Raw genomic sequence first — 20657 nt, 5'->3', positions numbered from 1 at the left:
TCACATTTAACTTATTAGCCTCTATGTATTTTCTCCTTGTCCTTCACTTCAAAATAGCTAAATTTATAAAAACTGCAACTCTCTGATTCAACATCTTAAATTGAACTTCACACACACCATCATATTCAGATCAGTGTTTGTGCTTGATTAGATTACTGCATTGTAATCATGCCCAATAAACCACTGCTGCCCATATAAACTACAGATGGAGGATAGACTCCTGCCTGGTTTATTAATTCAAAGATTAAAGATTCTGCATTTACAACTTCCAAGCCTTTCAATTAATCCATGAAATCACTCTTAGGTATCCATTACTTCAGATATTTTAGGTTGATGTATACAAATCCGATCATGTAAAGTTAACTACTTTGTCACCAGTTTTTAATTCATTAATAGTGTTCTAATAAATATTTAAGATATAAATGCTATGCAGAAAATTAAGATGGAAACTAACTTTAGTTTTTTCTCTGGTTTGGTACCACCTTGTGTCTTGGTTCTACTTAATGCCTGGTCAGCAGATCCTTTCGTGCCAACAGCAATATTAGGTGAGGACCTTTCTTACTTTTTCCCAGTTTACCGCAAGTCAAGCAGATGAAATAAATCAAAAACATAAAATGCTGGAAATACTCAGCAAGTCAGGCAGAATCTGCTGGAGAAAGATAACATTTCAGGCCAATGATCTGAACTATTCCCAGTATTTTCTGTTTTGATTTCAGATTTTCAGCATCCGGAGTTTTTGTGCATTTGTAAGATGAAATAAATTGGTTCAGTACGTTGTGTCTCATTTGTTACATGGCATAAGAGAAATTAATTTCACTCACTTCTCACACGAGATGTTCATTATCAATCAAATAGCCCAGGAAGTTCCCAAGTTTGGTACCGGGTCTGTGCTGAGTTAGCTGGTCTTGGATAGGGTGAAAGGAAAGGGTGCGACAAATGGGTCCAGGAGGAGAAAAATCAGCCGGGGTTCCTGCTCCTGACCACTGCCTTCTGTCCAAACCCCTCCTTGTTTGTCCCATCCATTCACCTGCTGAAAAAGTGCACATGTGTGCACCTGCATTTAAGGCTTTTCTAAAGGGAATTGAGTAGGCATATGAGAGAGAATAATTTGCAGACAATGAGCAAATCATGGGGAAAGAGCTGGAGAATGGGACTGATGGGATTGCTCGACCAGGAGCCTGAACGGACTTGATGGGCTGATTAGTCTCCTTCTCTGGCGTAACCATGCTATGATTCCACGGATGTCCTGTGAGGATAAGCTCGGTTCAGCTGTGATGCTCGCCAACACTCACACATGAAGAATGACAGCTTGTTTAACTACCAGAAAGTTGTTGGCACCCATGGGATCACATTCCAACAGGAGCCCACTCTTCCAGAGAGAAAGGGGAATTTAGGGGCAGAAAACCCGAGAAGCAAATGCACGCAATTGTCACCTTACAATTGACGTTATCTTGAACCGATAATTCAGATTAAATTTAAAATAAGCAACATTCCCTTGGAAACAGAGATCTTATTTCTCTTATTTTAAACAGCTGTTCTTTTTTCTCAGTTTATTTGGTCAAAGGTGGAAGTATTGAATCTGAGCATGGTTGGTTTAAGAGAATTGAGCATGACTTGCTATTGGAATTGTAATGCAATGTCCCCCGTGTCACTAGTCCCATAACAGTTCCCATCGATTTGTACCGAGATCCAAATCATATCAGGTTAAAGGATATTCCTGCCAGCTAACTATTTGGACACTCTTCTGTCCTTCAATCAAGTTGACTTATCCGGGCATAACTATTGTAGTGTAAAGCACCCCAGTGACGTGTTCAATTTAAAAAGCAGCAAATTGAAAAATCAAACCAACTGTAATATAATCTATTATGTGATTAGTTTACTGAACTAGTTAAGAACTGTACAATTTTAAAAACAAAATGATATAAAATTAATTTTTACATATATTTTACAATGTTCACAATACTGTTGCTTATGCCCTGTTTCCTTTTCTCCTTTTCTCCTTCTCCACATTAACCTGTTATATATCTATATTAAAAAAAGTGCCAATAAATGGTAAGTTTCTTGTTTGCCCTGTACCACAGGCACATTGCGTAGCTCACCCAATTCTGGCCAGTTCTGTTGTGTGTTGACTTGCATGGCAGTTGACATATAGCATTTCATGCCCTGTGTGACAATCCATAAAGCCATTGATTATGTGGCATGCAAAGCAATTATTCAAGACATTAACCCTCTCTGCCCTTTCCCCCACTTTCCTCCACCGATCCTTTCACCTCCTACCTCCACCACACACCTTACCCTTCCCAAGATGGATTACCTCTTGCATTTGCCATTTTATATTCTATTGAATAATTTTTGTGCCTGGCCTTTTCATTGTAAACTTTTTTTTTAAGCTAAACTTGGAGTAGCATTGAACATCTCATCCTCATTCCTGATGTGCACTATTATGGCTTGCTGTAATACTTTTTTTAATGAAATCAAGGCTGGAAATTAAAACCTATTTACAAACTGGCCTTAAGAAATGTGTTAGAATCTGTTGCAATTGCAAGATTGATTGTTTTTTCTTTTGCAATTGGAAATAAATTGGCCTTGCCTAAAGATTACAACTACGTTCCTTGAGTGTATTTCGTTCAGCTGGAGAGAAATGTTGATTTATTTTTATTTGCTTCTAGATCCCTTTAAATTAAAAGAATTAATAATTTCTAGACCTGGATTTCATTTTAATTCAGGAACATATCATTTCCATGTCTTTTCTTATGCCTTTGTGATGAACATTAAATATTTCTGACCATAGGTGGTCACCTTGTCCAAGAAATGTACCCTGTTTAATGAATAGCATGGCCTTAAGGAGGAGATACATTTTACAGAGATTTTACAGCGATTGTAGTATTTTAAAGCTGTCGTATGTTATAGATGCCCCAGAAAGTCATGCAGTACAAATTTTTGAGCATGCAAAAAATGAAATATATGTTCCCTTTAAACAAATCAAAGCTGACTCAAGCACAGTTTTTATTTAGAGAACAATTTTTGAGAGACATAGAGTCATGAAGTCACACAGAAACAGGACCTTCGGTCCAACTCATCCATGCCGACCAAAATGTCTATCTCAGCTAGTCTCATTTGCCTGGATTTGGACACGTCATGTGCGTTTTACAGTTGTCTCTCTTCCATCCGTGATGATGCCGACTTGTTTTTGCTGGTCCTTTTCAAGTAGCTTCATCAAATTTCTATGATGCAGGCGAGAGTGAAAAGAACGTTGCTTCTCTCTCCACAGATGCTGCCTGACATGCTGAGTATTTCCAGAATGTTATTTTTTTTCAGATTTCCAGCATTTGCAGTAGTTTTGTGCATGAAGTGTAAGTTAAATATACAAACAGGCAGTTTCTCCAGCTGTAAGAAGTATCAGAGTTCACCTCAACTGTGCTTTTACAATGGAAAACAATGAGCTCTGAGTGTGGTCTCAGCACTTCAGCTGATCCATAGCTAAGATTAAAAGAAAGTGGGAAAACAGGAGCCGTTCAGTGCATTGACAGCTATCCCACACTGAGTGTATGCACGATCCATATGCTCCACTTCTTTACTCCATTCCCAATCTCCTCCACTACCAATCCCTATTTTAAGAAACACTGAATTGCTTCCCTTGCTCTCGGTATTTTGATAACACTCTTCTATCCCTAACATGTTACAGAATGAACATTTACTTTTAATTCCTTCCTGGGGTATGGAAATCACTGAGAATGGCCACACTTATCACCCATTCTTAATAGCGCTGGGAAGATGGTGGTAAGCCACTTAGAAGTCAATTAAGAGTCCAAGATATTGTTGTGGGTCTGTATTCACACCAAGGCCTGAGTGATTAAGGACAATTTTCATTTGTAAAGGATAGCTGTATTGTTACAAAATCCAACAGCTTCATTGTTACCGTGAAGCTAAAATTTTATTCCAGGTCATTTAATTAAATTTAGACTCCACAACATCTACGAAAGGATGTGGGTCTAAAATTTTATCTAGGTCAGTAATATTAGGTTAAACATGTAATAGGGGCAAAAATTTACACACTGCTTCCAAAGATTATTTTGATTGAAGTCAATGCAATTAAACTTCAGAGGCAAAGAACCACACTGCACATACTTTATGGATGAGGGATGAATTTCCAGGCATTGAGTTCTTGCCTTTGATTCATGAGGTCTCTGGATTACTAGACCAGAATCCTCTGTCACTATGCGTCTGTTAAGTTATGATCTATGATTCTATGAACTCTGAAATCAATTTGGCCAACATAATAGGTGTTATTAATAAGAAGTATTAATTGGAGAAATTCTCTTTTGATCACGGAAACTTTTTACTATCAACCTTCTTTGTGGTTTTTGGGAATGGCTATCATACTGCAGCTTTAAAAATACCTTTCAAAACAATTCACATTGCTTGATTAATTGCAATTGAATCTAATTTACTTGGAAAGTGAAGCTTTTACAAACCAGTCCAGCTGAGGGAGAGCTAATGTATTTTGTTGTCTGCATGTAGATGAAAATCACACTGTCAACAATGAGGCCAGCAACTTGGCACAGCCCCACCCCTACAAGAAACGAGAACCTGTGGACGTGCCATACCAAACAGGGCAGCTTCACCCAGCCATTCGAGTCGCAGACCTGCTGCAGCACATTACACAGATGAAATGTTCCGAAGGTTATGGGTTCAAGGAGGAGTATGAGGTAAGACCGGCGATTAGGAAGGAAGAAATGTGACTTGTGTTATTCTTCATGCTCGCTTAATCTAATGTGAAGCAATAGTTGGATAGGCTCTACAGTTTAACAGCCTCACACATCAGTTTCAAAGACACCCCCTTATCCACTTAATTTATGTGTTGCAAAGAACAGAAACTTTTCAATATGGTATGGCCAGTATCAGCATTGAACACCAAGAACGCTCAGAAGAGGTACAGCACAGTTAATACAAAACGTCTCTCCCTCTCCCATTCTCTCTCTCACTCCCTCTATCTCCCTCTCGCTCCCTCTCTCACTCCCTCTATCTCTCTCTCTCTCCACAACGAAAAACATACAGCTATAAAATCGTACACCATAGGAACAGGCCCTTCAGCCCACAGCATCAATGCCAACCATCATTCCCCATCTATGCTAATCCCACTTGCCTGCATTAACTCCATATCCCTCTATGCCCTGTTCACTCAAGTACCTCACCAGATGCTTCTTAAATGTCGTGACTGTTCCTGCCTCCACCACCTCCTCCAGCAGCTCATTCCAGACACCAACTACTCTTTATGTGAAAAATTTACCCCTCAGATACCCTACAAACCTCTTCCCTCTCACTTTAAACCTATGCCTTCTAGTTTTGGACATCCCTACCATGGGAAACAGACTCTGGCTATCTACCCTATCTATGTCTATGACAATTTTATATACCTCTATCATGTCGCCTTTCAGCCTTCTTTGCTGCAGGGAAAACAGACTCAGCCCATCCAATCTCTCCTTATAACTCAAGCCCTCCAATCCAGGCAACAGCCTTGTGAATCTTTTCTCCACCCTCTCTAGCTTAAGCACATCTTTCCTGTAGTGTGGTGATCAGAACTGCACACAATACTTGAAGTGTGGCCTAACCAACGCTTTGCACAGCTGTAATGTGACATCCGATGTGTACTCAATGCCTTGGCAGATGAAAGCAAGCATGGCATACCCCTTCTTCACCACCCTGTGTTGTCACTTTCAGGGAGCTATGTACTTGTACACCTTGGTCTCTGGGTCCAACAACACTCCCCAGGGCCCTGCCATTCACTATGTCCTGCCCTGGGGAGACCCCATATTCACTTCTGTTGCACACACTATACTTGCAAAATGGTAACATATGAATGGAAGCAAATTTAGTGGATACAACATAGGGGGGTTTTACTCCCATTTCTCCAAATACCATTCCTTAAGTGGGCCAGGGAATTTTGAGCTTGATTCAAAGCAGTTTTTAGTGGTGCATTAGATAACAGCAGCAAGCTTGAGTGTGAGCTTGATTTGAAGATAGGCCTCAGAGTGGAAGGGCTGGTATTTAACTCACCCGACTGCACAGTGTTGTTATTTACAGCGATTTATGTTTGTATAATCTGTGTTTCTGAGTGTAAATGCACATGTGACTTAATTGGGGAAGTTTCCACTGCTTGGCACAGATGGCAACCTGACATATACTTGGTGCGCACTGGAAAATTACTTCTCTGCTCTCTGTGAGTCCATCTGTAATTTTTGCAAAATGCACTGATTGGACACATTCCTGGAGCTTTTAGCACATAATTTCCAAGTGACCCACATTCCAATCCCAACCAACTGTATACACTTATGCCACCAACTGCCTAACATGTCCATGCTCATAACTCACCACCCTTCTGTGAAATCAGAAGGTGAATGCACTTCATGCAACACAATTGGATAATTCTTCCCTTGTCTGATATATTTACCACCAGTAATTAAAATGATTTTAAAACACATTTCTTTTGTTGCCCAGGCAATTTCCCTCTCAGGTTTCTCATCGCACTCCGATAGATTTGTCTTTCATTCCTGCTGAATCCATACCAGTCCAAGGAGTTTGGTCACCCCACAAGGCCTATGTTGGTAAAGGGCCTTTGTAAAACTTACTCTTTTAGAGTTGAACGGGAGTAAATCTAGTGGACCTTTGAGTAAATTTGCTCCTTACCCCCAATGCACTGGCAAAGCTGGGCAGTTTTGGCAGATCCATAAAGTAGTGAATTTGCTGCTTACTTCACTGCTTCTTAACTGGGCAGTGGCAGGCCAGTTTATATTATATTACTATCCAGTGAGGTAATATGGGGAGAGTTCAGGAATAAGAAAGGTACAATCATTATGATGGGTTTAAAGTACAGGCCTCCCAAGAGCCAGCGGGAGATAGAGGATCAGATATGTAGACAGATTATGCAAAAATGTGAAAGCAACAATGTCGTTGTAGTGGGTGACTTTTTGATGTCCCCAAAATTGACTGGGACCACCTTAGTGCCAGAGGCTTAGATGGGGCAGAATTTGTTAGGTGCATCCAAGAGGGCTTATTGACAAGTACCTGTATAGTCCTACCAGGGAACGGGCCATACTAGAGCTTGTATTGGGAAATGAGCCTTGTCAGGTGATCAGAGTTTCAGTGGGAGAGCATTTTAGGAACAGTGATCATAATTCTATAAGTTTTAAGATAATTATGGATGAGGATAGAACAGGAGCTCGAGGGAAAGGTGGAGGGGTGTGACCTGTGGTGTTCCACAGGGGTCAGTGCCGGGACCTCTTTTGTTTGTTACATATGTAAATGATTTGGACAAAAATGTAGGTGAGCTGATTAGAAACTTTTCAGATATCACAAAAATTGGCAGGGTTGCAGATAGTGAGCAAAGTTGTCAGAGAATACAGCAAGATATAGATCATTCAGAAGTATGGACAGAGAATTGCCAGATGGAGGTTAATCTGGACAAATGTAAGGTGTTGCACTTTGGGAGGTCAAATCCAGTAGGAAAGTATACAATAAATAGCAGGACCCTTAGGAGCATTGATGTACAGAGGGATCTTGGGGTGCAAGACCATAGCTCCCTGAAAGTTGCAACACAAATAGATAGGGTGATAAAGAAGGTGTACGGCATGCTTGCCTTCATTGGTCGAGGCATTGAGTATAAAAGTTGGGAAGTCATGTTGCAGCTGTATAAAACTCTGATTAGGCCACATTTGGAGTATTGTGCACTTCTGGTCACCACAATACATTGTAGGAAGGATGTGGTGGCTTTGGAGAGGGTACAGAAGAGGTGCACCATGATGTTGCTTAGATTAGAGAGAATTAGCTATAAGGAGAGGTTGGACAAATTAGCTATAAGGAGAGGTTTTCTCTGGAGCATCAGAGGCTGAGGGGAGACCTGATAGAAGTTTATAACATTATGAGAGGCAAAGATAGGGTTAACTTTTTCCCAGGGTGGAAATGTCAAATACTAGAGGGCATAAATTTAAGGTGAGAGGGAGAAAGTTTAAAGGAACACATTGTCAGGGGTAGTGGTGGAAGCAAATCCAGTAGTAGCATTTAAGAGGCATTTAGACAGGCACATGGATGGGCAGGGAATGGAGGGATATGGATCATGTGCAGGCAGATGGGATTGGTTTAATTAGCATCATGGTCGACACAGACATCACGAGCTGAAGAGCCTGTTCCTGTGCTGCACAGTTCTTTGTTCTAAGAATGCACTAAACTAATAAAGGTATGCAAAATAAGAGATATACCTCACAGACGGCTGCAATTATACTGCAAATCAAAACAGCCTCAGAGGGAGGTCAATGCCAGCAGAGAATAACGATTAGTTGCACTAAACATGATACAGCTGTTACTTTGGCACTGAAAGATGATCTACACTTAGCAAACATGACAAGCCTCACATGGAAATCAATGAGATTTCAAGTGCAGACTGACAGTGACTTACCAGCAACAAAATGCATTGTGTTCAGTAATGTGTCAGTGTGTAGATCACATCTTCTCAGACTGAAAGTGAGAAGTAAGAGCTTTATAATTAATCAGTGGGAGCAGTGGGAAGCTGTTGCAGAGATGCATTTGTACATCACTGAACAAGCTGCTGTAATAAAGGAAAGAAGCCTCTTAAGTACATTATTTATCTCTTTATGCTTACAATATTTTTTTCTTACTGTGGGCGAAGGACTGAGTATTACTATGGACAATTCCACAAATACTTTTTCCAACACTTTCAAATTACCATTCTTCATACTTAAGGCAGGATATTGCAATCATGAAAGGGATAACTTAGTTCCATAGGATTACATAGGATATACAGTGAATGATCCACTAGGCCTCCTACTAGCATTTCTCATTTAAATCTATCAGTGTACCTCTCTTTCCCCTCATCCCTCATATGCTTGTTCAACTGGTCCTTGAATGGAGCCACAAGAGACTGCAGGTGCTGGAATCTGGAGCAACAAAGAATCTACTGGAAGAACTCAGTGGGTCGAGCAGCATTTGTGGGAGGAAAGGAGTTGTCGACATTTTGAGTTGAAACTCTGCATAAGGTCCTAAAATGCATCTCCACTATTTACTTCAGTCACTGACTGTGAAAGCGAGTTCCTCATTCTCCCTGCTCTTTCTGTGAAGAAGATTACTCTGAATTCCCTTCTGGATTTCTTGGTTTTAAATTGGTCTTAAATTGATGGACTCTGATTGTGCTTTTCCCCCACAAGTAGAAACATTCTCTTTACATTCATTCTATCAAAACATTTGAGTATTTTAAATACCTTTATTAGATCAACTTTCAGGCTTCCCTTCTTGAGAGAAAGGAACTGTTTACCCTTTCCTGATACATATCGTCTTGTATTTCTGGTATCATTCTTGTAAATCCTTCCTTCTTGTGCCCCTATATCCTTTCCATAATATGGAGAACAGAACTGTACATGGTACTCTAAGTGTGGTCTAATCAAGGTTTGATCCAGAGTGAACGTAGGTTCTCTGCTTTTCAATCCACTATCTCTCCATCCTTTGGCTTCTGTTCTCGACAAGGTGGGGGAGTCTCTGACATTTTTTTCACCTCTTTAGTCTTTCAGTGCTCTACCCAACTGAGGCAGCTGGCTGCTCCTTCATCAGTCTTGGCTTAAAACACAAGGCTCCTGCTTCTGCCAGAAGATCATTGGATCAAATTCCTCTCCAGAGGCTTGAGGGTGTAATCCAGGCCAATGTTTTCATGCAGTAATGTCAGAATGCTGCTCTATCATAGAACACAGAACAGTACAGCACAGAAACAGCCCTTCAGCCCACAATTTTGTGCCGAACTAATTAAAACAGTAATTAAACATCTAAATAAACTAATCCCTTCTGTGTACAGAATTTCCAAACCCCTCCATTCTCTGCACATTCATGTGCCGATCTGTCTTAAACGCCTCTACTGTATTTGTCTCCACTGCCACCCCTGGCAGCACATTCACTTTTGGATGTGGTGTTAAATCAAAGCTCCACTAACCCTCACTGGAGGATGTAAATAATACCATTGGTACTTTGGAAGGGGTTTGCCCCAGCATTGCATGCAACATTAATGGACAAAGGTTAATAAAATCAGACTCAGGTCATGTTCATCATTGCTGTTTGTTGAATCTGGATGTTTGCAAATTGACTGCTGCAATTCCCCACTTGACAGTGTTGAGTTCATCAAAGCTTTCTTAAAGAAATATTCTTTTATAAGAAGGAAAATCACAAAAAAGCAGCCAGAACCACAATGTTTTTTTTAATAAAGCAATGGGATCTTTAACTTTCACCTATCAGAGTAAAAGGGGCCTTCAATTTGACATCCCTTCTGAAACATGGCAAGTCTGTTAATCATGTTATCATATTTCCTTATGACCAAGAAGGAGGCCATTGGGCCCAATGAGTGTGCTGTCTCTCAGGGCATTCCCATTGGTTTCATTACCCAATTATTTCCCTGTAATCTATTCTCCCTCACATGCCCATCAGCTTTTCCTGATGCTCCTGCCTACATTAGGGGCAATTTGTAGAAATAAATTAGTATACACCCATGTCTTTGGGATATGGGAAGAAACCGGAGCAGCTGGGGGAAACCCATATAGTCAGAGGGAGAACATGCAAATTCCACACAGCATCCAAGATCAGAATCGAACCTGGGTCGCTGGAACTGTGTGCACTAACTATTGTGCCACTGTGCTTATCCAAAGGCTTGAGAATACTATCCAGACCAGTGCTTTTGTGCATTGCTGTCAGAATGCTGCACTGTTATCACAAGATCACAAGACAAAGGAGCTGAAGTAAGCCATTCAGCCCATCGAGTCTGCTCCGCCACTTCACCATGAGCTAAAATATTCTCCCATCTAGCCCCAATTCCCAGCCTTTTCCCATATCCCTTGATACCCTGACTAATTAGATACCTATCAATCTCTTCCTTAAACACCCCCAATGATCGGGCCTCCACAGCTGTATGTGGCAATGAATTCCATAAATCCACGACCCTCTAGCTAAAGAAGTTTCTCCTCATCTCTGTTCTAAATGGGTACCCTCTAATTCTAAGATTGTGCCCTCTTGTCCTGGACTCACCCACCAAGGGAAACAACTTAGCCACATCTACTCTGTCCAGTCCTTTCAACATTCAATATGTTTCTATGAGGTTCCCTCTCGTTCTTCTGTATTCCAGTGAATACAGTCCAAGCAGTCCAAGAGCCAACAAACGCTCCTCATATGTAAGCCCTTTCATTCCAGGAATCATCCTCGTAACTCTTCTACTTTTGGATGTGGTGTTAAATCAAGGCTCCATCTTCCCTCCCTGGTCGATGTAAAGCATACTTTGGATGTTATTGGAAGGGAGTTGACCTGGTATCCTGCCCAATATTAATGGCTACTGGAGCTCTCCCTCTGCACTTCATTGGTGCGTCAAATGTGTCTGAGATAAAAGCAGAAACGATCAGCAGGTCATTCAGCATCCATGGAGAGAGAAACAGTATCAACAAATCATCGGAGTGGAAAACTGAGTAAGATTAGGTCTGAGCTCATGAACTTCAAGTGTAAGACTAAAATGCTAACATGCTTGACTGACAGGTTCCTTACCAATCTTTCAGCCTACATCTTATGATCCAATGTCTAATTTGTGCAGGAGAGGCTGGTTGGTTTTACTGTTCCCTGGTGTCTGACTTTCAAGGGCTAAATTATTGGGGGCTTTCTCTCTTTCATTCACTGTGTTTAAAATAAGATATCTTTATTAGTCACATGTACATCGAAACACACAGTGAAATGCATCTTTTGCGTAGAGTGTTCTGGGGGCAGCCCACAAGTGTCGCCACACTTCTGACGCCAACGTAGCATGCCCACAACTTCCTAACCCGTACATCTTTGGAATGTGGGAGGAAACCAGTGCACCCGGAGGAAACCCACACAGACACGGAGAGAACATGCAAACTCCTTACAGACAGCGGCCAGAATTGAACCCGGGTTGCTGGCACTGTAATAGTGTTACGCTAACCGCTACACTTACCTTTATGTAGTAGCAGAATGACCAGTAACTGAAGGATACAGACTTAAATTGCAAGAGCTAATGGGGAGGTTGTCTTTTGACCTGTTATGGAATGTATTGTAGTTGAAACAGAGTTGATAACACTTTTCCAAAGTGGATTGGACTTGATTGGGGTGGGGGTGGGGGGAAGGAGGGATTCTAAAAAGCTGAAGGAAAAAGGTAGGAACTAATTGGATAGCTCATCCAAAAAGCTAGCACAGTCACAATGGGCTAAACAGCCTCCTGTTGTGCTGTAAATTTCTGTGATTTTTCTTCTGAAATGAGAGGAGGAATCAGTGCAGCTTCTCACCCATATTAAACTGAAGTCAATATTCAGAACATTAGAGACGCTGACTTTCAATATTATTATCAAACCTTCATTCACATTACCTTTACTGAACCCAATTTCAGCTCAAGGTCAGAATATTCTGCAATATCACTAACAATACCTTCCAATATTGCCTTGTTCAAGTCAATAAACACATGCAGAGAGCAACAAGTGCTGCTCTTTCCTTATAGTGAAAAGACGCTGCAGAGTGCATGATAGAATTTTCAGAGTTGACTAATTACTGGCACTCAGTGGCACTGATATTTATCAACTGGAAACATTTATTTTACCTTATCTGCTGATGTGTATAAAAATAACTGATCTTTAACTCTAAGCAGTGATGCATCTGTTAAAGGAGAACCCTCCTTGGATGTCATTACTCCAGCCCATTATTTCAAATTGCCTTCTCTATCATGAATACGGGTCATATTTCTTTAGGCTAAGGAGTTGGTATGATCACCATTCCTGCATTTCTAAAGGGCAAGAGGAGAGAGTATATTAAAAAGTGTTGCTTTCCTTTTCTGAGATCCTCTTCCAGTGGTAAAGCTACTAAAGTTGCCAGCCTTCGATGCCTTGGCAATTCAGTGCATGTCTGTATAATTATTACATTTTGTGAGAGAACCTGCCTTCATTACCCACTCATGCAATGCATTCCAGGTTCTAACCACCCTCTGGATGAAAATGTTCTTTCTCAGGTCCTCTCTAACCTCTTACCTCTCACTCTAAACCTATGCCCCTTGGTTTTAGACACCTTTGCTATGGAGAAAGATTTCCTACTATCTATCTTATCAGTGCCTCTCATTATTTTGTATACCTCTATCAGGTCCCCCAGCCTCCTGCGCTCCAAGGGAAACAAACCCAATCTATCCAGTCTCTTCTCATAACTGACATACTTCATACCAAGCAACGTCCTGGTGAATCTGCCCTGCACCCTCTCCATTGCAATCACACCCTTCCTATAGAGTGGTAACCAGAACTGTACCCTGGCCTAACCAATGTTTCATAAAAGTGTATCGTAACCTTGCTGCTCAACTAGTTGAGTGCAAAGGGTCCCACAGCACTATTTTGAAGAAAAGCAGGGGAGTTATTCCTGGAGTCCTGTCCAATGGTTATTCATCCATTAACATTACTGAGATGGACTACCTGGTCATTATCACATTGTTATTTGTGTGAACCAGTTGTGTACACATTGGCTGCAGCATTTCCGAAAGTAGTTACACTTCAAAGGTACTTTGTTGGTGCAAAGTGCATTTGGATGTCCTGAAAGCGATGTGGAAGGTGCTGCTGAGATGCAGGTCTTTCTTTCTAACCCAGGATGGAACAATTCACTTGAACTACTTGCTCTTTTCATTCTTTGTAGCTAAATTTTGTCACCCAATCCTTTTTGAAGAACTTTCAAAACATATTCCAAAATTTAAATGTCTCTTGTCAAGAACTTGCGATTGGCGGTCTGCCACTTGTAATCTTTAATTTTAGTTGAGACATTTGGTATAGTTATAAATAAAATTCAATGTTTTGTGACGGCTTATTAGTCTTTCCTGTTTGAACTGATCAGTGTCAGCGTCATCTGCAGAGAAATGACAACCACAATAATATATCCCTAAACACCTTTCTACACTGATTATAATCTTTTAGTTTGAGCAACTGCTCTTTAATGAATGATGACATTCACTTTTGGCATTTCACATCACCTTATTTGTTTATACTTTAAGATCAAGAGTTTGACAGGATTCAATCTCATGGATTGGGGAAGGAAAATGATAGTGAGGCTTTCATCATCCATGAGTGAGCAAGAGAGGTAGCACTCTTGGGCTTAAGAGAATCTTTTCTGTGTCATGTACGATGACTGTCTGATTGCTGGAGTGTGTTCATGGATGAAATAATAAATCGTCTTAAATGAACAGTATGAGTTATCTAGTTATCACTTAAGGATAAGTGTCCTGCAGGCAGATCTCAGGGTGTGTGGAGCTTTTTTCAACGAATTACGGCAAATCATTTTAAAACCATTTTCCAAAGAGTTGTTTGCTTGCTTCAGTCCATTTCCTCTGCATAACAAGATCAGAACAGGAGAAGGTTTCCTGAGCCCAAGAGCATCATTTTGTTTTATTTTTGCTGACGCCAGTTAAGTTAACCTGCTTTGTTTTATTGGCATTAGGTTCTATTCTTTCAGGTAAAATTAAGAAACTGTAGATGCTGGAAATCTGAAATAAGAACAGAAAATGATGGAAACACTCAGCAGGTCAGGCAATATCAGTGGAAAGAGAAACAGAGTTAATGTTTCGGGTTGAAGACCTCCCGTCAGAATTGGGAACGAGGCAAAGGCTCTTTGACCTGAAACATCAACTCTGTTTCTCTTTCCAAAAATGCTACATGACCTGCTGAGCATTTCTAGCATTTTCTGTTTTTCATTCCATTACCTTATTGGTTTTGCCATTGGTTTATTATTGTCACATATACTGAGATACAGTGAAAAGCTTTTGTCTGTGTGCTACCCAGGCAGGTGAAGACATACATAAGTACATTGAGGCAGTGAAAAAACCAGAATGCAGAATATAATGTTGCAGCTACAGAGACAGTGAAGTGCAAGTAAACAAATAAAACGCAAGGGCCATGACGGGGTAGATTGGGAGATCAAGAGTTCATCTTTAACATATGAGAGCTCCATTCAAAAGTCTGATAACAGTGAGATAGAAGCTGTCCTTGAATCTAGTGGTATGCGTTTTCAAGCTTTTGTATCTCCTGCCCAATGGGAGAGGGAGGAAAGTGAATGACTGGAGTAAGAGGGGTCCTTGATTTATTTCATCGACTAACAAGGTGAGAGAATGGTTATGTTTCAGGAACAGTGTCATGGTAACATTTGGAAAGGATATGGATGGGGTAATGGGATTTACTGATGTTCATCAGCACAGCTTGTGTAGCAACATCATGAATCCCTGTTTCAGTCTGTGGCATTGCTACCAATTTTACAGGGACTATTAACAATAAAACACAACGTCTGCATGAGTTAAATGCCAAGAACTTTCAAGAAACTTGATACCATCCAAGACAAAGCAGCCTTCTTGATTAATATCCCATCCATCGCCCTGAGTATTCAACCACCAGTGTTTGGTGGCTGCAGTGTGTATTATCTACAATTGACCTGCATTTACTCATTACTACAAGACCTCACCGGTGGAACAGGTGGACAAAGTTATTTTGAACTCAACAGCTGTGAAGGAGGATAAAGGCTGCAACACATCCATCAGTTGGTTGACTTGTGAAGTATCGTGTGCCTTTTGTAGTGCAACATCAAGTACACGGTAAACAAATACACGCACAGGCGTCTTCGCTCTGTGGGCTACTCACTTGAGAGCCCATAAATAGATCAACGGAATGAAGACCATCATCCTCGACCTTGAGGGATAGCCACGACGACACATCTAAGCTACTAGCTACCAAACCCCTGATCCCTAACATCAAGAAAGATAGGGCCTCAGGTGCATGGAGACCACCACATGCAGAATCCCTCTCAGTCACTTGGAAATATATTGCCATTCCTTCCTTGTGTCTGGGTCTAAATCCTGGAACTCCCAACACCACAGCTCTGTCGTGGTACCTTCACCAAAAGGACAACCGTGGTTCAACAAAGTGAATAGCCACTATCTTCTCAAGAGCAGTTAGGGATGGGCAATAAATGCTGACCCGGCTGGCAATGCCCAGATTCTAAAAAAATTAAGAAATTAAAAATAATTGCCAAACCACAAGAATGTGGCCAGAGGATTCCAAATAAGGTTTATTCTTTAAGTTTCATTGTAAACCACTAAAACTGCAGATGCTGCTCCAAGTACCATGGGGCTACCTGGGGTCTTCCCTGATCTCAGTTTCCCTCTCCCCACTTTCAAGAGTGCTTTCTGTTGGACAACCTTGACCAGTTTCATTAGTATGGGGGGGTGTTCCCTTCATATCAAGGAAGGTAAGGTGAAAAGCATTTGCATTGCAGATGAGCTTTCCATTAGCACTGTGAATAAAGGAGCATGGGAGCACACGCAAAGGCATGATGTTTTGTTTGCAGGCAAACAGGATATTTTGACCAATTACTTAATAATAATAAACTGCAAGGCATTTTTCCTCAGCCACAGTTTTTGGTTGAACAAGTGAGCTTGTAGTAAGGTTGTTCCGAGACAGCAGGCTAAAAGGCAGTATAGCAAGAACAGCTACTTCCCTTCAAACGTCCAGCTCTTGAACCAACCGGCACAACCCTAATCACTACCTCAGTATAGCAACACTACGACCACTTTGACCAATTTTGCACTACAATGGACATTGGTATTTTTTGATCTAGTTATGTTCTTTCTTGTATAATTTTGTATAATTTATGTTGTTAATTTATATTTTCCTTGTGAACGTTATATATCTGATGTTGTGTGCCTGTGATGCTGCTGTAAGTAAGTTTTTCATCCGTGCATACATGTACTTGTGCACATGACAGTAAACTTGACTTTGACACCGGGGGCTGTTGTAGAACAGAGGGACCTAGGAGTACACGTACGTGGTTCCCTGAAAGTGACATTGCAGGTACACAGAGTGGTGAAGAAAACTTTTGGCATGCTGGTCTTCATCAGTCAGGGCATGGAGTATAGAAGACAGAAGAGACTGCAGATGCCTGAAATCTGGAGCAACACACAAAAAGCCGGAGGAACTCAGCGAGTCAGGAATCATCTATGGAGGGAAATGGACAGTCGACATTTCAGGTTGAGACCCTTCATCAGGACTGGAAAGAGAGAGGCGAGATAGCCAGTATAAAAAGGTGGGAGGAAGGGATGGAGGAAGAGCCGGGAGGGTGGGGTTTGGGGGGGGGGGGTGGTGTGAGGGTGTGATAGATGGATCCAGGTGAGGAGGGTGATAGGCAGGTGGGGGAGGGGGGAAGTGGGAATGATGGAAGAAGCTGGGAGGTGGAAGGTAGAAGTGACAAAGGGCTGAAGAAGACGGAATCTGATAGGAGAGGAGAGTGGAGTAGAACGAAGGAGGTGGGGAAGAGAACCAGTGGGAGGAATATGTGGGTGATGGGCAGATCGAGAGGACGCGAGAGAGGAAAGAGATGGGGTGATGGGAACCGGTGGGCTGAGGGAAAAAAAGGGAAAGGAAAAAAAATTGGAGTCATAGAGCTGATGTGGAACTGTGCCCCAACACTAGCTAATAGTTAGGTTTTACACTTGTCCCTCCCTACTGATTTTTCAAAGGAGTCACAGAGCAATACAGCACAGATACAGACCCTTCGGCCCAACATGTCCATGCCAAGTATGGTGCCCACCCATCTAGTGCCAATTTCCTGCATTCAGCCCATATCCCTCTAAGCCTTGCCCCTTCATCTACCTATCCAAGTGCTTCTTAGATGGTACTATTGTACCTGCCTCAACCACTTCCTCTGGCAGCTCGTTCCATATACTCACCACCCTCTGCGCGAAAAAGTTGCCCCTCAAGTCCCTTTTAAATCTTTCCCCTCCAAACCTATGCCCCCTAGTTTTAGACTCCCCTACCATGGGGAAAAGACTGTTACCATCCACCTTATCTAATGACCCTCATGATTTTATAAACTTCTATGAGATCACCCCTCATTCTCCCAGGTTGCAAGGAATAAAGACTTAGCCTGGCCAACCTCTCAGGCCCTCTAGTCCTGGCAACATCCTCATAATAGACAAAGTGCAGATGGAAAATTCCTCAGGAATCTGATCTGCCTTATCCCAACTTTCTAGTGGGCACTCCTTGCGTCTGAAATGCACATTCATGTGTTAGTGGATGAATATAAGTTAACAATAATTTTGGAAGACACATGTAAGGCCACCAGAGTATTTCCTGCCACTTGCCCTCAGTGAATCAGAAACTGCTGTTCAGTGCTTTTTGACTACACTTCATTCATCAGTGGACACGCTGGGAAATATGAATGAGGAGAGGTCTGTGGTTGTCTGTTGACTTTCGGCATTGCACCTATTACATTAGTATCAAGAATATCTTCTCAAGAACACAACACAATAAAATAGGAGCATTTTATTTTATACCAGGCTCCTTGTCTGCCCTGCCATATGTGATCGTGGCTGATCTATGCTGGCCTCAACTCTTCTGTGCCAGTTCCCCATAACCCTCAATTTCTTGATCTTTCAAATATTTGGTATTGGTATTGGTTTATTATTGTCACTTGTACCAAGGTACAGTGAAAAGCTTGTCTTACAAACCGATCATACAGGTCAATTCATTACACAGTGCAGTTACAATGAGTTAGTACAGAGTGCATTGATGTAGTACAGGTAAAAACAATAACAGTACAGAGTGAAGTGTCACAGCTACAGAGAAATTGCAGTGCAATAAGGTGCAAGGTCACAAGGTAGATCGCGAGGTCATAGTCCATCTCATTGTGTAAGGGAACTGTTCAATAGTTTTATCACAGTGGAGTAGAAGCTGTCCTTGAGTCTGGTGGTACGTGCCCTCAGGCTCCTATATCTTCTACCCGATGGAAGAGGAGAGAAGAGAGAATTCTGAGTTCACTCCCAGGAACTTGAAGCTGTCAACCCTCTCGACCTCGGCACCATTGATGTAGGCAGGTAAATGTACACCGCCCCCTTTCCTGAAGTCAATGACCAGCTCTTTTGTTTTGTTGACATTGGGGGAAAGGTTGTTGTCATGACATCATTCCACTAAGCTCTCTATCTCCTTCCTGTACTCCGACTCATCGCTGTTTGAGATACGGCCTACAACGGTGGTATCATCTGCAAACTTGTAGATGGAGTTAGAGCAGAATCTGGCCACACAGTCGTGAGTGTATAGGGAGTAGAGTAGAGGGCTGAGGATGTAGCCTTGTGGGGCACCAGTGTTGAGAATAATCGTGCTGGAGGTATTGTTGCCTATCCTCACTGACTGCAGTCTGTTTGTTAGAAAATCAAGGATCCAGTTACAGAGGGAGGTGTTGAGTCCGAGGTCTTGGAGTTTGGTGACAAGCTTGCTTGGAATTATTGTATTGAAGGCAGAGCTGTAGTCAATAAACAATAGTCTAACGTATGTGTCTTTACTGTCCAGATGCTCCAGAGCTGAGTGTGGGGCCAGGGAGATGGCATCCACTGTAGACTTGTTTCGCCGATAGGTGAATTGCAATGGGTCCAGGTTGTCTGGTAGGCTGGAGTTGATGCGTGCCATGAACAACCTCTCAAAGCACTTCATGATGGTGGATGTCAGAGCCACTGGTTTATCTATCTTCATCTTAAATATATCAAATGAACCACCCTCAGGGGCAGATAATTCCAGTGATTCACTTCCCTCTGAGAGAAGAAATTTCTACACACCTCAGTTTTAAATAACCGGCCCCTTATTTTGTAACTACATCCACTGGTTTGTGACTCTCCCACAAGTAAAAATATCTTAACAGCAACACCATCAAGCCCCCAACATCTATCCTGTCAAGCCCCACTTATGTGTTTGAATAAGTTACCCCTCATTCTTCTGAACTCCAAAGAATACAGCGTCCAAACTGTCCAGTCTCTCTTGATAGAACAACCCTCTCATCCCAGGAGTTGACCTGGTGAATCTCCTTTGGACTGCCCCCTATGCTACCTTGTTCTTTTTTAGGTAAAGAGACTAAAACTGTGCACACTATTCGAGATGTGGCCTCATCAACATCCCGTACTATTGTAATAAAACCTCCCTATTCTTACACCCCAACCCCTTTACAATAAAGGCCAATGTGCATTTACCTTAACCACTTGTTGGACCTGCCTGGGGACTTCTTGTGATCCTGCCAATAATTTTCTCAAACACTTCAACATTTCCCATCCACCTGCCCAAGCCTGATCCAGCCAATCTTTTGCTCCCCAGTGCACTGCTCCCACCTGCATGGTTTCAGATCAGAATTACAATTAGGAGCATCTGGATGGTAGGCACGAGTCCTTCCCTGCCCTACTAGAAACGTAGCATCCAATAGAAGACATTCCAATGGGTTCAGGAGAGATGATAAAAATTAGATCAAATTCTGACATCTCTGCTCTGAAATGATCCTAATCACAGGATCAAAGGATTCATTCTTGCAATGGCTGTTATCTGACTTTCCTTATTCTCAGCAGTCTGTGAGACAAGGTGTGGTACCAACATAGCACAACTGCTGCATTGTGTTGATTAATGTTTTCTTGTGAGATTTGTGTGTGTGTGTGTGTGTATGCACGAATATTATCGCAACAAACAAGTAGATTGCTGTGTATCAGACTTCAGATGGTTTGCAGTTCATTGTGAATGATTTGTGTATCTTTTCTAGGACAAGGGAAACAAAAACATCTCTGAATGTCGCAT

At 41.7% G+C, this 20657-nt stretch overlaps 1 protein-coding gene across 7 annotated transcripts in view; it reads left to right on the top strand.

The window, feature by feature from the left end:
* LOC127574151 (receptor-type tyrosine-protein phosphatase mu-like) overlaps positions 1-20657 on the top strand; it is a 746263-nt gene that overhangs the window by 646064 nt on the left and 79542 nt on the right. For 4 of the 7 annotated variants that reach the window (XM_052022906.1, XM_052022911.1, XM_052022910.1 and 1 more), the window contains 2 exons: positions 519-545; positions 4522-4709. In XM_052022906.1, the coding sequence (XP_051878866.1) occupies positions 519-545; positions 4522-4709 (215 nt within the window). The remainder of the gene's footprint in view (positions 1-518; positions 546-4521; positions 4710-20657) is intronic. The other 3 variants (XM_052022912.1, XM_052022909.1, XM_052022907.1) reach the window with 1 other exon arrangement.

This window comes from Pristis pectinata, chromosome 9 (genome assembly GCF_009764475.1).
Source record: "Pristis pectinata isolate sPriPec2 chromosome 9, sPriPec2.1.pri, whole genome shotgun sequence".
In the NCBI taxonomy this organism is placed as follows: Eukaryota; Metazoa; Chordata; class Chondrichthyes; order Rhinopristiformes; family Pristidae; genus Pristis; species Pristis pectinata.
The sequence above is the reverse complement of the archived record's forward strand: the minus strand, read 5'-3'. Positions and strand labels throughout refer to the sequence as shown.